Here is a 17556-nt window from a genome sequence, read left to right on the forward strand (position 1 = left end):
TTACATGGGGGAATCCAATGAAAATGAATGGTGACATGGTAACATTCTGATGAATCTCCTTTTGCGTTCTATGGAAGAAAGAAACTTGTATTGGTTTGGAACAACATTTGGGTATAAAAATGATAGAATTTTTGATTTTGGAAAAACTATCCCTTTAACTATACTTGATGATAGAATTTTTGATTTTGGAAAAACTATCCCTCTAACTATACTTGTTTAGTTAAAAATGAGATGCAAAATAAAAATGTTTTGTATGCCCTCATTTCAACTATGTATGTCTTGTGCTTGCATTTGTTATATTAAAAAGAGCTGACCATGTCCGTTTGGCAATAACTTTAAATGTGTATCAACAACACTAAACAAATAATCAAGACCAAATTAGTAACGCCAAAACATCCAACCCTCCACTTCTCAGAATGGCATGGGAATATTCACACACATAAAAAAAGCTAATGAAAATGACATTCAATACATTTGGTCTACTGATTTTAGCCCATTACATTATTCACACACCCTAAAGTCACTTTTTTCTTATATGGAATACAAAGGGTACATTTTCAAAAATGTCTTCAAGGGGTTCACTTGTCAAAGTGCAAGTGAATGGTGACTCCGGTCTGTCAAGCTCAAAAAAGGACCATAAATTCACCTCACTCAAATTGCGTCTCGTGACCGAACGGCATGTCCGTGATGTTGCACGTTTGGTCACGAGACATATTGAGAACTAACAAGCTTGTAACTATTTATCGGCGTAGCTGCCTTATTTGATTTTAGAGCTTTATTAATATAATTTGAGAGTGAAGAACAACTTAAATTTAGTTAATAAAATTTTTTTTTAAAAAAGATCATATTGAGGGCCTGGGTAGCTAAGTGAGTAAAGATGCTGACTACCACCCCTGGAGTCACAAGTTTGAATCCAGGGCATGCTGAGTGACTCCAGTCAGGTCTCCCAAGCAAACAAATTGGCCCGGTTGCTAGGGAGGGTAGTCACATGGGGTAACCTACTCATGGTTGCTATAATGTGGTTCTGGCTCAAGAATTTTACTGTCTATTTTACTAATCGTATCTACTGTGGTTTTATGGTGTTTATTTTTTTTTGTCTTTTTTTGAGCTTGACAGACCAGAGTCACTATTAACTAATAATTTGGCAAGTAAACCCTATAAAGAAAGACATGAAAAAAAATAAAAATGGCCTTTTGTGTTCCACAGAAGTCATACAGGTTTGAGATGTTTGAGTAAATAATAACATTTATTTTTAATTTTTGGGTGAACTTTTTCTTGAACATGAAACAGACATTGTAATCAAATAGACACATTCAGATTTTGTACAAATAGCTGGTGGTGTAGTTATAAATAAAGAATGATTGGATGACCCCCTTCGAGGGTCCCTGAACGTAATGTCGCTTGATAAGCTCACTCAGGTACTGGACGATTTGACTCTCTTCCACAGTATAACCGAGCTGTGACAAGAAATTAGTCCTCCGCGACGTGACCGAGCCCTGGTCGTTGATGTCCATGGGAAGGTGAATGTGGTGACAGAACGTGTAAAGGAAGGCCTTGGCTGTGAGCTGAGTCAACATACTCTGAACATGGAGGAAGTAGGTGCTGCCACGCTTAATTTGAGTCCTGTGGTCTGCCATAAGGCTTATTAACATTCCTTTGTATGATGGACATCGAAGGGTCTTGTTGTCACAGTCCAAAATGCTTATGTAACGGCTGTATCTATTCAAAGAGTGGAATATGCTCGATCCCGCAGGGGAGGTAGCTCTGAAAAAGAGGAAGCATCAAAATCGAACACTGCACATTTGGTTGCATTGATTTTAAAGCATTGCCATCTAAATATGGTTGTGACTCAAACTATGCTACTGAATTATTGATCAACTTGACAAACAGATGTGCACAAACACAATCGTCACTTCAACTAGTCAACCTCTTGCAACATACCTCTGCAATCCAATGAGTTTCCATCTCTGCAGGTCAGTAAGCTGAAATGGCGTCGACAGCCACGGCTGGACAGATTCGCCATACTTGCCCAGGTTGGGCACAAAAATGAACAAAGCATTGACCAGCTTCCTCACTGTGCCCTCATCCACCCCAAGAATGACTAGCGTTCGGCCGCTGAGAAGGCAAAAAATGGCTTGTTGAGCGAATGGATATTGCCTGATGAATCTAAGAGTACTATGACCTGCCTTCTTCTTCTGCTTCATCGTTATCACACTGCCGTAGGTGAACGGAGACGCTGCTCTATCAGAACTGGTGGAGGCACTCATGTAGCTGGTAGAATCGGAGGCATCTTCAATGTTAATTCTAGCCACCTCTTCAGAGAGGGCACTAATGTTTAGCTCAGAAAAATGCAATCCCATATTGGGGGCTTCTAGGATGTAGTCCATCTGTAAAGTAGAATCTCCTTGAAGAAGGGATAAGGGTTCTTGGTTCACCACTGTGTCCCCACAACATTCCTGTGCAATCTCTGGCAATGTTTCCTCGTAAATAAAACCCTCCTGCCCAATACAGCATGCGGTGTCCATTGGGATTATATTTTTAGTTCCAAACACCTCTGAAGAACTCCTATCTGATGTCCCATGTGGAACTGCATTAGATTTAATCACATTTAGGTCCTCAGATGAAGAAGCAATGAACACCTTACTCTTTCGTTCAAGGACTTCAAAACAATTTGGCTGCAGACTGGAAGGACTTGCACCTACAAGTGCCTCAATACTCTTGTCGCTACTAAAACTCCCTTTGGTCTCTGTATCGGCCGCCTCAGAGGTTTCTTGCGTGATGTCAGATGCACTAGACTCAGGAGGCCCTTCCATCATTTCCACACCCGGCTTCATATGATACATGTCAACACAGGTGGTGTGGGAAACAAGACTGAGTGGCTTGCCAGATAAGTTCAGAATTGGGATTGGAGGGTTGTTTGTACTTGTATTGAAACTTTTTGAGAGTCCTTCACCACAGTCTTGTTCTGATTCAAAGAGAAAACTAGTCACTCTCTGTTTGTTCAGAAGAGCTCTGTCAATCTGGCTAGTGTAAATCAAGCAGAGATCTCCTCGGAATAACTTCTCAATTAAGTTTAGTTGCTCTAGAGTTTGTCGGAAAAAATGTGTATCGCAGAGCTCTTCGAGCGTTTTCAAACGTTTATCAAAGCACTTTGCAGATTTAGCATTAATAAGTTGAGGGGTGTATGAAGACTTTCTAGAGGGCCCATCACTTTCTGCCTCCATAGTCTTATCAGCATTTTCGAAACAATTACTAGTAAGTGTATCACCATCATCTAATACACTTGCGTCAGCTGGTTTCTCCACCTCACATTGCACAAGATCCATGTCTTTCTTTTTCCTAGAAGGGTAAGATGTGATTTGCCACAGCAGATCTTTATGTTCATAGATGGACTTCTCCACATTCGCCAGTTCATTCGCCTTCTCGATGGCTTGTGTGGAATAACATCCGTTGTTCATTTTCTGCAGCTCTGTCTCTTTGTTCAGTACTGATCTGGTGTACTCCAAGTCTTTCAGTTTCTTCACCAGTTCGTTCGCAAAAGCCTTCCTGTTTCCTAATTTGAGACACTCTGAAGCCTTTGAGAACTCCGATGACAGCTCTTGGAACTGCTGCATGATCTTTCTCTCATCTGCTGAAATGTAGGCCATGCAAAAGGGGCGTACAAACCCACGGGCCTCTAAATCATACAGGGTTAGATGATGGACGTAGGCGAACGCACCTTCCTTGGAATCACCAAGAACGACTTTTGAGTCCTCCACAAAATTGAGCTTCGGGTAGTTGCTACCAGGAGGGTGTCCAACAAAAGAAGCCTGGTAGTCCACAGACATAATGCGGAGGGAGAAGTAGTTAAGGTCAAATGTCCCGCACACTTTGGGGTCATTGGGAATAGTAAGTAATGGCTGTGGACCCACCTGCTCTGAAAACTCAGAGATAAGTATGAAATCTTTAGAGAATTTAGCATAGGATGTCTTTGTCCAGGGATTTGCATTGGCAGCATGTGTAAACAAGGGCACAGAAAACTCATCCGGAAGTGACCATCGATCTGAGAATGAATCCCCAAAGTCGTCTTCTTTGGTAAAAGCCACCAAATCTGGTGAGCCAATCATGTTCTCGCAGTATCTGAACAGATATCAGCAGAAATATCCAACAGCACCTGATCCGATGCTCAGTACCTCCACCGTTGAAGACATAATACTCATCTCTCTTAGGCAGGTCACTGTTGTTATTATTATATAGATCTGAAAGCACAGATCAAATCTGTCAATGCAGCAGGACTGGTTTCTCACGCGCTCAGCCAAATCACGTTCTGATATGTACATGAGCTTGAAACCGATTTCCCCCAAGCCTGATGCTCTCTTACCTGCCATAAATCTGATCCATCTGTCGATGACCGCTGCTGGTGCAAACGTATTTATAACCGGACATCTATATAACATAAATAAGCGGAGACACAGCTGTAACAATGTACTCCAGCTGCTCAGTACACTGACAACCTCTAACAGCAGCCATATTTAAACGATCGTAACCATCCCATGTGACTGACCTGATGAGGAAATGGCTGCGTCTCAAACCCTAGTGAGCTGTCTACCTAGATAACATTTAAGGGCATATTGGAGAGTCAGCGGGGGAGCACTTTAATTATCAAAACACTGCACGCGCATTTGATGCCAACAATGCTCTCTAGGTAGGCAGCTCATTAGGGTTTGTGCCACAGCCGGTTTGTTTGTTTTGATGCGTTCCAGAAGGAACATTACCTCTTATTCGAATCGTGTGACAACCATTGTAAAGCTTTCTTTTATTGCCGTAAATAATTTCAGTGTTTTAATAATATTTATATATAAAACTAAATATATCTAATCTAAATCTAAAAAAAAAAAAAAAAATTATATATATATATATATATATATATATATATATATATATATATATATATATATATATATATTTTTTTTTTTTTTAATATATATATATATATATATATATATATATATATATATATTTTTTATTTATTTATTTATTTATTTTTTTACAGTGTATTTATTACATTTCGTTCATCTGACGCATTGCTTTACGGCATGTTTACGACAATTCACTGCAGGCGCCGAAATGAAAAGTTTATACGGTTATTGCTGCTCTGCTGTCTTTTAACTTGGTATTTTCTGAAGTTTTGAATGGACATAAAGAAATTTTCAGAGCCGTAAGAATAGTTTGGATGTACGCTGATATGGTTTATCCTCTCGAAATTATATGGTGTCAAGGTTTTTATGCCAGCTAGAAAGCTGTTATGTTGATGAAATGTCCAGAGTTTGCTGCGATCACCATGCGCTACTAGATCAGCGATGTACATTTTATTTAGATCGCTGTTAATAGAGACAATTCGCAGTGGATTTTGTAGGCAACTCTCTGTAAACATGATAAGACCAACTCAGATTAGAAAAGTGCTTTGTGTTGCTGAGAAAAACGATGCAGCTAAGAGTATAGCAGAGATCATGTCCAATGGGAGATCAAGAAGGGTGAGTACTGACTGGTGTCTTGATTATTTTTTAAACATGAAGTAAGATCCGTTCAAAGAAGATGTGTCCCTCTTGATCTTTATCTAGCTGCTAGTTGTGCTGATAACATGAATCATGTTTACTTTACAGAGAGAGGGATGCTCTGTCTACAACAAAATATATGAGTATGAATACAACCTGTTTGGCCAGGTAAGTGTATTTGCATCTATTTGAATCTATGAAAAAAAGGGTTCCCTTAAAGTTTAAATTAATTGGTATAGAATGTGTGCTTATCATGGTTTTTTTTAATTTATCAAGCATAAATTGTAGAAACATTTACAGGAAAAAGCACTAAAACGAGCACTAAATTAACTAAATTTCAAATTAAACAAGTAAGAGGGAAACACAAAACAGACACATAAGTACATAACAAGAACACAAAAAAATGATCATAGTGGTTCAATAACCTGTCAGTTTTCTTGTTTTTAGTAAATTGATATTTAGACACCTAAAGATATGCGTCGTATATCTTACACAAAATGTTAAAGTAGATTTTGAAAGCAAGTATTGACTCCTGACTACCAACCCTGGAGTCATGAGTTTGAATCCAGGGTGTGCTGAGTGTCTCCAGTCAGGCTTCCTAAGCAACCAAATTGGCCTGGTTGCTAGGGTGCGTAGAATCACATGGGGTAACCTCCTCGTGGTCGCAATAATGTGATTTGCTCTCGGTGGGGCACGTGGTGAGTTGCGCGTGGATGCTGCGGAGAATAGTGTGAAGCCTCCACAGGTGCTATGTCTCCGCAATAACGCGCTGAACAAGCCATGTGATAAGATACACGGATTAATGGTCTCAGACGCGGAGGCAACTGAGATTCATCCTCTGCCACCCGGACTGAGGCGAGGCACTATGCCACCGTGAGGATGTAGAGAGCATTGGGAATTGGACATTCCAAATTGCGGAGAAAAAAAAGTGGAATTAGTAACTTTTTAATTAGGAACTTTTAGGCAACAACCATGCTTTCTTTCAGTCTATGCTCTCAATAAAAGATGAATCAGAATCAATTTGTATTTTCCATTGGAAAATTTGGCAAATATGCTTATTACTACTGTTCTTGTTCAAATGGTCTTAATTTGTTCACAGAATGTAACCGTAAACATGACGTCAGTTTCCGGACATCTCTTGGGTCTTGAATTCAAAGCCCCTTTTCAGAAATGGTAAGGATGCTTGTTAAAATATTTTAACAGAAAATAGCTAAATATTTATATGCAAGTAAATAAACGTAATCACTTGATCTCGTTTACAGGCATAGTTGCAATCCAGTCTTGTTATTCGATGCTGAGGTGGAAAAGTATTGCCCTGAGAAATTTGTGCCTATCAAAGTACTTATTTCCATTTATTTATCTCTCATTTAAAATGATTTGTTAGTGGATTGTAGGCTTAATGTATTTTCTCCAGAGAACCTTGGAGAGAGAGGTGCGACAGTGTCAAGCTCTGGTCATTTGGACTGATTGTGACAGAGAAGGAGAGAATATCGGCTACGAAATTATTGATGTCTGCAAAGCCGGTTAGTGAATCGTGGTTATTTTACTCTGGGGTTTTCTAACTTTTTGAAGCCAAAGACCCCCAAATTTGACAAATTTGTGAGAGACCCCCTTGTGTGATCAACATTGTAAACATTATATTTTTAAATACATATTTTTTGCTAAATTAAATGAAAATATTAATAAATGTATTGGCCTTTATATTGTCATTGTACTAAAGCCAAAACAAATAATTAAAGTATTATCTGGTAAATAATTACTTCTTAAGTTGACAGTGTATCTTCCTTATGCTGGAGTAACAGTAGATGAATAAAATTCTGTTCAATTAAAAAATAATATTTCATTTTAAATATTTCTATTAATTGTGAAAGGCACTATATAAATACATTTGTAAAAGTGCACAAAAAAACAATAAACATTGTTTCAATGCAAGAGAATATTGAATTATAACCCTTATTTCTTACAATTTTGTTTTAATGTATGAAATGATATGCCATTTATTTTTATTTCTTACTATTGCTGTCAGTATAATAAAATAATAATGAAAAATCGAATGATTTCATAATTAAACTGTAAAAATGTGAATAATTTTTTTGCGGACACCATAGCACCCTGTAAGGGCCCAGTTTGAAAACCCCTGATCTTACTTTACTATACTGGTTCTGTGTACTCCTTATAGCATTAACATGTGATATCTTTCACTTTAGTGAAGCCAAACATTCAGGTTTTCCGTGCGCGCTTCTCTGAGATCACCCCGAACTCAATTAGGAGAGCCTGTGAGACTCTCACTGAGCCGGATATCAACGTTAGTGATGCAGTGGATGTGAGACAGGAGCTTGATCTCCGCATCGGTAGGCAGTTCAAAATATCAGAATATGTTAACACATATGACATATGATATTTTTTTTCCAACTTGTCATGTACATTGTTCCTTCAGGGGCTTCATTTACCAGGTTCCAGACATTACGTTTGCAGAAGATTTTCCCGGAGTCTCTTTCTGATCAGCTCATCAGTTATGGCAGCTGTCAGTTTCCTACTCTTGGCTTTGTGGTTGAACGGTTTAAAGCCATTCAAGCCTTCGTCCCCGAAACTTTCTTTAAAATCAAAGGTATTAAATATGTTTGATTAATTACACACATGTAGCACCCTGCAATTTATATTTTTTTATTGAAATTGATTGATTGCTCTAGATGTTATATTTTATAACCTTGTTTTGTGCTTAATATTAATAGTAAATGCAGTAACGTGTATCACTAACTGCATCCTTATACAATAACAATGAATCCTTCACACAAACCTGGTCCCCATTTTTTCAATAATTTGAGAACTGATTCATCCTCACATATCATGATAAACCCATGACTACATCAATGCTGTGCTCCATTAATTGAAATACAATCTGTCCACTTATGTCACTTATTTTGCTAAATTGTATTCACTTTTTGCAATTTGTTTTTTTTCTCTCTCTCTCTCTCTCTCTATCCCCATGTGTTCCTCGTGTGTGTGTGTGTGTGTGTGTGTGTGTGTGTGTGTATATATACACACACTACCGTTCAAAAGTTTGGTGTCACTTGCCTGGAACATTTCTCATGATTTTAAAAATCTTTTAATCTGAAGGTGGATGCTTAAATGTTTGAAATTAGTTTTGTAGACAAAAATATAATTGTGCAAACATATTAATTTATTTCATTACAAACTAAAATGTTATTTAAAAATAATTATATAATTTTTTACTTGGACCAAATAATTAGAAAAAGCAGCCACTATGTGCCCAGCATAGCGATGGGAACTCCTTCAATACTGTTTAAAAAGCACCCCAGGGTGATATTTCAAGAAGTTTGTTGAGAAAATGTCAAGAGTACATTTCTGCAAAATCTAGGCAAAGAGTGGCCACTTTGAATATGCTAAAATATAACACAGTTTTGATTTATTTTAGTTACAACATAATTCCCATATTTCCATTTATATTATTCCATAGTTGTGATGACTTTACTATTATTCTAAGAAAGAAAGAAGAAGAAATAAGTGAACCTAAACGTTTGAGCCGTAGTGTATATACACTGTCGGCCTAAAGTTTGGAAAAATGTACAGATTTTGATTTTAATGGAATGAAATTGGTACTTTTATTCACCAAAGTGGCATTCAACTGATCACAATGTATAGTCAGAGCATTAATAACATGAAAAATTACTATTACAATTTGAAAAATGTTTTTCAAAACTTCTTAAACTACTTCAGAGAGTTCTCATCCAAAACTCCTCCATGTGCAACAATGACAGCTTTGCAGGTTCTTGTCATTCTAGTTGTCAGTTTGTCCAGATACTCAGGTGACATTTCACCCCACACTTCCTGTAGAACTTGCCGTAGATGTGGCTGTCTTGTCGGGCACTTCTCACGAAACTTATAGTGTAGCTGATCCCACAAAATCTCAATGGGGTGAAGATCCATAAAACTCTTTTCCAATGATCTGTTGTCCAATGTCTGTGTTTCTTTGCCCACTTTAAACTTTTCTTTTTGTTTTTCTGTTTCAAAAGTGTCTTTTTCTTTGCAATTCTTCCCATATGTCCTGCACCCCTGAGTCTTCTGTCCTTGTTAGAGACAGTTGTCCTTTGACTTTGAAGTGTACACCTTTGTGTGAAATCTTCAGTTTTTGGAAATTTAAAACATTGTATAGCCTTCATTGCTCAAAACAGTGATTGGCCGATGAGTCTCTAGAGAAAGCCGTTTCTTTTTTGCCATTTTTTACCTAATAGACATTTCAGTCTATTGCATACTGTGGCAACTCAAAAACAAACACAAAGACAATGTTAAGCTTTGTTTAACGAACCAAATAGCTTTCAACTGTGTTTAATATTATGGCAAGTGATTTTCTAGTACCAAATTATCAATTTAGCACGATTACTCAAGGATAAGGTTTTGGAGTGATCGCTCCTCGAAATGGGGCCTTTACTGATTTTTTATCAAATCTAGAATGTCCTGACTATACTTTGTGATCAGTTGAATGCCACTTTGGTGATTTAAAGTACCAATTTCCTTCCGAAACAGCCAAATCTGTACATTATTCCAAACCTTTAGATGCCAGTGTATATAATATAAATAAACTCAATTTGTATATAATACTACTACTAATGTACATTTCATAAATTTACACACTCACATCTTGTACATTCACATACACCTAACACAAATAATAACAGACAGAGTGAAAGGAAGCAGATAAGAAGGAGATAGTATAGATAGGGAAGGGATAATCCAGACACTTACTAGGGGAAATAGCCTTCCATTTCTACTTCTCCAATCCAAGAGCTTCAAGGTTAAGTGCCATGTGCACAATTATAGACAGTGAGTGTACTCTCCCTGGTAGCAGCGTTACTGGCCACACCGGCTTTAGTGACCCACGGTGAATGAGACACTTCACATTTGGATGCACTAACAATGCATCCAAGGACAATAAACCAACTCCGAACACATGGCTCCGACCCCAGACGGGACTATGGAGACACCGGCCATATTGACCGTGGATACTCAGATGGAGGGGGGGCACTGCGAATTCAGAGGCTTTTAACCTTAACACATCTTAATGAGGACAATAATATGACATAAAGGGGGCGGTAGTGATCCAGACAGAACAATATATGCAAATTATGCACCTGTCTATCTCTCTCCCTCCCTCCCTCCCACTACACCAATACTGCATTTCATATAAACCTAAGAATATTAAATATTTTCCATAAAAATCTCATCTCAATCCAAAACACATGCACACACTATTATACGAGTTTAAATTATGTGTACTATTGTTAAATGCAATAAAAAAAGAGAGAAAAGCACATGCACACACAAAAAAAACATTTATATCAGTTATGTCCCCTAATAGTTGTAATATTCTTTATAATAGTTGTCCATGAGCCTAACGAGGAGGAATCAGTCGAATTCAGCTGGAAAAGACATCGTCTTTTCAACCACACAGCATGCCTTGTGCTATATCAGATGTGCATGGAGGTGTGTACTTTTACCTGCCTTGTTTCTATGTTTTTAAGCACTGAAAATATTGGTGAAATACATTTTTCATAAGTTCACTATTAAGGCCATAACATTTTTTTTTAAGTGTTTCTTTGTTAGTTTTGAAACCATATTTAAGGTGATTTTTTTAAAGCCAAGATTTTCTATGTTTATTTTGTTTAGGATCCTACTGCGAAAGTGATATCTGTTACAAGCAAACCAAAAAGCAAATGGCGACCATTACCCCTTGATACAGTGGTAGGTGGTAATTCAGCCAGGTGCAGACTTTTCATTATTCCAGTGTAGGAATGTTCCGGGTTCAAAACCAGTTGAGCTCAATCAACAGCATTTGTGGCATAATATTGATTACCACAAAAAATGTTTTTTAATTTTGACTTGCCCCTCCTTTTCTTTAAAAAAAGCAAAAATCTGGATTACAGTGAGGCACTTACAAGTGAAGTGAATATGGCCAATTTTTTACATTAAAATAGTCACTTTTTCAAAAGTATAGCCACCAAACATAAACCATATGTGTGTAAATATGATATTAGTGTGATAAAATCACTTACCTTTTCTTTGTAAAGTTATAGCCAATTTTACATCATTGTTTTCATGATGATGTAATGTCAACAAACCCTAAAATGTCTGTAAAAAGGACGATTTAAACAACTTTACAGCTCAAATAATACAATAGTTTTAACAGAATTAATGTAAGATTAATTAAGTAAAATTATAAGCTTCACATTTCTGCCTTTAAACTGTAACATCGATTTCATGCCACAAATGCTGTTGATTGAGCTTAAGTTGAATTGAACCCAGAATGTTCCGTTAAATTAAATTTCAGTCTGGATGAGTACGTAGTTATTATGCAGCTACAGACCAGGTGATTGAATATGAATACATTTGGAAATTTGGCTATTTTACTTATTCCTTGCCATTTCAAGAATGACCTTTGCTCGACCAATAAAATCATTCAAGTTAATGGCAGTCATCAATTAAATCATGGAGAGAAAAATCTATAATATAATTATCGTTAATCTGTTTTAATCATTTTTGTTCAGGAACTTGAAAAACTGGCTTCAAGAAAATTGAGGATTAGTGCTAAAGAAACCATGAAAATCGCAGAAAAGCTTTATACTCAAGGGTATGTTGATTTATTTCATCCACTTTTTTTCCTGCAATGAATCAGCATTTGCCTGCAGTTGGAACGTACAGTATATGTTCGGGTCCCTTAAAGGGATAGTTTATTTAATGAAGATTATTTAAGCTCTTTAGGCCCAAATAATGCAAGTCACCAGTGCTTCACCACCTACTGGACGGAGGAGAATTTATCATTTAAAAAATGACTTAAATATTGATCTGTTTCTCACCCACACCTATCATATCACTTCTGAAGATATGGACTTAACCACTCTTTTGGATTATCTTTCCAATCTTTTGGATTACTTTTATGCTGCCTTTATTCCAGTTTTGGGCCCTTTTGACTTTGGACCCTTTAACAAAATAGCCTGTCTATTTCCTTTCAGGTTTATCAGTTATCCTCGAACTGAGACCAACATGTTTCCACAAAACCTGAACCTTACGCTGCTCGTTGAGCAGCAGACACAAGATAATGAATGGGGAAATTTTGCACAGCGCATTTTGAACAGCGGTGGGCCGACCCCGCGAAATGGAAACAAATCAGACCAGGCCCATCCCCCCATTCACCCCACCAAGTACACCAACAGTTTACAGGTGAGCGATCTCTCTCTACAAGAACCATGATGATTTGGACTTATTAGCTAGTTGCAAAAGAAAGCTTGCATAGTCTCTTTCAGTCAAGTTTGAGTTTTCCTTTTTTTTACAGGGAAATGAAAAACGGTTGTATGAGTTCATTGTGCGTCACTTTCTGGCCTGTTGTTCCAAAGATGCTCAAGGTCAAGAGGTGATAGTTGAAATTGAAATTGCTGAGGAGAGATTTTCTGCTAGTGGACTGACGATCATTGCACGAAATTACCTGGAGGTGTACCCTTATGACAAGTGGTACAATAAGGTGATTATGACTAACAAATATTTTATAGCTACATGGATTGAGTTCAAATTTGTTAAGAGTGCAGTTACTCAATAGGTAATGTGTCTGGGTTTTTTTTTTGTTTTGTTTTGTTTGTTTGTAAAGGTTATTCCATTATATATGCCTGACGCAACCTTCCAGCCCACAGCAATTGAGATGTTGGAAGGACAAACCAGTCCACCACAGCTTCTGACAGAGGCAGATTTGATTTCTCTCATGGAAAAGCATGGCATTGGTAGTGCATCCCAGTAGTGAAGTGATTCCTTGTTTTAAATAAGAACATTTATTTTTGGAAATTAGTTATTTTTTATGAAGCTCACCCATGTAATATTTGTAGGTACTGATGCAACACATGCTGAACATATTGAGACCATAAAGAGCCGCATGTATGTAGGGCTGACAGCTGACCAGAGGTTCCTTCCGGGAGAGCTCGGCATGGGTCTCGTTGAAGGTATCGAGCACATTAGTAACTTGAAGTCTTCAAAGAACTGCTACTTTCTATATTTGTGGATGATTTCACTGAGTATCACTTTGTTTCAGGGTACAACTCTATGGGGTATGAGATGTCAAAGCCAGACTTGAGAGCAGAACTGGAGGCGGACCTTAAACTTGTGTCAGAGGGGCGGAAGGACAAAGTTTCTGTCCTTAGTTATCATGTGGCAAAATACAAAACTGTCTTTATTGAGTCTGTGAGGAAGGCAAAGAAGTGAGTCTGAATGGAACATTGCTTAATTTGGATTACACTGCAAAAGTCTACTAGGCCCTGTTTACACCAATATTAAGTGTTTTGGGTGATCTGATCACAAGTGGACAGGCAAGAAACATCACCATTTAGACTTGCTCGTAGAGCCCGACAGATATGGGATTTCTGAGGCCGATACCGATTACTGATATGGTGGCTGATATAGTGGAATAAAAACAGACCTTTTCTGTGTGGATTTTGCACTGATATGACAAAGATCATTGCCCCTGAACTGACCTGTATCTCAACCTCTGTAGCACCAACTGTGAATCTTGTGAGAATTCTGCAGAACAACACGTAGTTACACAATAAGTATTGTATGTATTTTAATGTTAGTACATAGTAGTTAAAGACACCTAAAATAAAGTGGGATCAACGTATCATAATACCAGGTGTAAACAAGGCCTCTGACTATTTGATTGGTTCAGTTCTACTTTAGTTTATTCCAGTGTACTAGTAGTTGCTGTAATATATTAAACTACAAATTTGAAGTTGGTGTAACAGATGTTATATTGTCCACAGATTGGATGAGGCTTTGTCCAATTATTTGGGCCCGGCCCAGGAGTTTACAGAACAAGAGCAAGGAGAAATGGAGTTCCCGTTACCAGTTCGAAAGTGTCCTCAGTGTAACCGTGACATGGTGTTGAAGAAGAAGAAAGACAGCACAAAGTGAGACACACCATGTGCTCATTTAATACTTTGGGAAGACAATGTTAAAACGATGTGAAATGAAAGAGGACATTAGTTTTATGAACTCATTTTCAGTATCTCCTCTTTTGTCACTCTCTGTTTTACTGTTTGCAGGATGTTTCTCTCATGTCTGGGATATCCTGCTTGTAAAGCAGCCGTATGGTTTCCAGACACAGTACTGGAGGTCAGCAGAGATGAGAGCATCTGTCCCACATGCCGTCCACATCCTGTGCATATGTAAGGTTTTTTTTTATGTTGCTTTGGAATCACTTTTATGTTGTAAACCACTTGATTTACAAGAGAGTAAAATAAATAGATTTTTTTGTATTGCTTAAAAGTCACAAAATCAGCATTCGCAACCCATCTTATTCCAATAATGCTAGTGAAACAGGATGATCAAGGAGAAAAAACAAAAGAGTGGGAACTGATTGGATTGCCAAAACATACCATGATTGCATTACATATTAGACTGGAGCCAGGATGTGGAAGGGTAGGGGTTGACTAATAATGATTGGTGAAGTTAGCTGGAAAGTAAAGTCATTTCAGACACAGCAAGTTATTACATTTTGATATAAGTAGACTTATATGTATAGACACTTTATATATATATATATATATATATATAAAATGTGCACAGATGAATCATGCCAGGAACATTTTCATATTTTTATTTCATGTTGACTGATGAATTTGATTCTGGATTTATTTCTTTAAATCCTTGACAGGCTGAAGTTTAAATTCAAGAGGGGAAGTCTTCCACCTATGATGCCCCTTGAATTTGTCGGATGCATTGGAGGATGTGATGAGACTCTCCGAGAGGTCTTGAATTTAAAGTATCTCAGAGGAGGAGATGGAGATTCTGGCTCTCGGACTAATAACAACTTAGATTCCCATCAGCCTCATGTACCTAGAACCAATTCAGGAGCTCCGTCTAGGGTGGAGAATATCAGACCTCCAGCACCCCGACCCAGAAACGACAGCAATAGGCCCCCAGCCAGTCTGCCACCTCCACGGACAGTACCACCACCACCACCAACTTCAGACCAGGCCGATGCCATTGTATGTAACTGTGGTCAAGATGCAATTCTTCTCACTGTTCGCAAAGAGGGTCCAAATCAAGGGCGTCAGTTTTACAAGTGTAACACAGGGGATTGTAAGTTCTTTCTATGGGCCGATCAGCCGGCTGAGCAGAATTCGCTACCTCCCAGGGCCTCATTTGGCTTTGGAAATGTACCTCAGCAAAGGCAGAACAGCAGAGGATCTGAGGTCGATGAGGGGGAAACTATGTGTAACTGCAATGAGCCTGCAGTAACCAGGACTGTCATGAAAGATGGGCCAAACAAAAGCCGAATGTTTCACACCTGTGGAAAACCACGTGATCAGCAGTGTGGGTTCTTCCAGTGGGCAAATGAGAATGTGTCTCCAGGTACACAACAGTCTATTAAACATGTTAATATTTAGGCATTGTAATGTAGTTCAATGGAAAGTAGGAGGCGAGAACTGTCTTGACGATATAAATAATATTTTAATGATGAACTTAAACAAAAGGCAAACACACACACGTCCGTAAACGATCTCTCTCCCGCACCACTGCCCGCAATCGGCCTTTATCCCTCTCGGAGGCTTAATTGGCCTGATAAGGGACTGGGTGTGTATAATCATGACCCGGCCCTGCCCTCTGCCCTGCCACAGGCATAATATAGTCAGAATATCTTAGAAAGGGTCATTCTTGCAGACTATTAACCCATGCAAGCCTCATGTCCAAAACAGGCATGAAGTTATTGGTCCAAATCCTGGTCTTATTGGTCCTTGTTTTATTAAACATCATAATTATGCTTTTGATTATGTAGCATCAAGCTATATTTTTGCTTTCGGTGTGGACACAAATTACTTGCCGCTGGAAACTTGAAATGTTGTGCCTGGTCAGGACCTGGTTAGTATGAGTGGATGGAAAGAGCAACCAGAAATTATTTTAAACCGATTGTTCAAAGATATGTAGATACAGTATGTGTAGGGGGCCTGGGTAGCTATGTGAGTATTGACGCTGACTACCACCCCTGGAGTCGTGAGATCGAATCCATGGTGTGCTGAGTGATTCCAGCCAGGTCTCCTAAACAACCAAATTGGCAACCCAGTTGCTAGAGTAACATGGGGTAATCTCCTCGTGGTCACTCAGTGGGGTGCGTGGTAAGTTTTGCGTGGATCACAGAGAATAGCATGAGCCTCCACATGCTGTGAGTTTCCTCTGTGTCATGCACAATGAGCCACGTGATAAGATGCGCAGATTGACGGTCTCAGAAGCGGAGGCAACTGAGACTTGTCCTCCGCTCCCGGATTGAGGTGAGTAACCGCGCCACCACAAGGAACTACTAAAGTTGTGGGAATTGAGTATTCCAAATTGGGGAAAAAAGGAGATGTAGCTATTACGATTGTGAACTATATCTTCAATATTGTCGTTGTTGTTCATTTTTCTTTTTATCTGTTTTTTTTTTTCAGCCACAGTGTTTCCTGACGTAAATGGGGGTAAGTGTGTTGGGAACAAAAAGACCAGCACTGCCTCAAATAAACCTCCTGCTGCCAAAAGGCAGAGAACCTGTGGAATATGTCATGAGCCTGGACATACCCGGGTCACCTGCCCTCAGGGCCAGTAAAGTGGTTGAAATAATTTTTTTAATATTTGTAAAAATAAATGAACACTCTTAAGAGATGTAAAGGTTTGTATAGAATAAAATGTGCCATGTAAAATAAAGTTGTTTTTAAATGTAATTGTTGTGTTTAGTAATTTATTCTATAAGTAAATTATTTGGTTCTTATTATAGCATGTCCTGTTACACAGTCTGATTGTGACGTATAGACCTTTCTATCAAAGAAAAGAGGCTCAACTAAGTTTAAACAAGTAACCATACAAAAGCGGTTTCCTTCATGTCTTTTCACAATAGTACATCAATATACCCAGTGGTGGTGGTACCTTCAACAGCAAATTGTGGTTAACTCATGTTAAATGGTTAAACTTTTTTCATGCTTATGATGTTGTCAGT

General features: G+C 38.3%; 2 protein-coding genes across 3 annotated transcripts; one reads left to right on the top strand and one right to left on the bottom strand.

Moving 5' to 3' along the window:
- Positions 1-12: 12 nt before the first annotated feature.
- Positions 13-4504, bottom strand: smcr8a (Smith-Magenis syndrome chromosome region, candidate 8a). Of its 2 annotated transcripts, XM_052132410.1 has the most exons (3): positions 4361-4504; positions 1942-4238; positions 13-1764 (listed from the first exon to the last, which is right to left on the bottom strand). In XM_052132410.1, the coding sequence occupies exons 2-3, from the start codon at positions 4104-4106 to the stop codon at positions 1314-1316; spliced, it is 2616 nt and encodes an 871-aa protein (XP_051988370.1). In that variant the 5' UTR covers positions 4107-4238; positions 4361-4504; the 3' UTR covers positions 13-1313. The 2 variants fall into 2 exon arrangements, with proteins under 2 accessions (XP_051988370.1, XP_051988368.1); XM_052132408.1 differs by having other exon boundaries at positions 1942-4498.
- A 605-nt stretch (positions 4505-5109) lies between these two features.
- Positions 5110-17252, top strand: top3a (DNA topoisomerase III alpha). Its single transcript, XM_052132172.1, has 19 exons — positions 5110-5513; positions 5643-5702; positions 6634-6707; positions 6797-6872; positions 6949-7057; positions 7742-7885; positions 7972-8142; positions 10933-11036; positions 11220-11294; positions 12098-12180; positions 12563-12770; positions 12883-13068; positions 13192-13321; positions 13424-13537; positions 13627-13792; positions 14351-14497; positions 14633-14755; positions 15244-15944; positions 17015-17252. Exons 1-19 carry the CDS (start codon positions 5340-5342, stop codon positions 17167-17169), a joined length of 3000 nt encoding a protein of 999 aa, XP_051988132.1. The 5' UTR covers positions 5110-5339; the 3' UTR covers positions 17170-17252.
- Positions 17253-17556: the final 304 nt, after the last annotated feature.

This window comes from Xyrauchen texanus, chromosome 8 (assembly GCF_025860055.1).
Source record: "Xyrauchen texanus isolate HMW12.3.18 chromosome 8, RBS_HiC_50CHRs, whole genome shotgun sequence".
Classification (NCBI taxonomy): Eukaryota; Metazoa; Chordata; class Actinopteri; order Cypriniformes; family Catostomidae; genus Xyrauchen; species Xyrauchen texanus.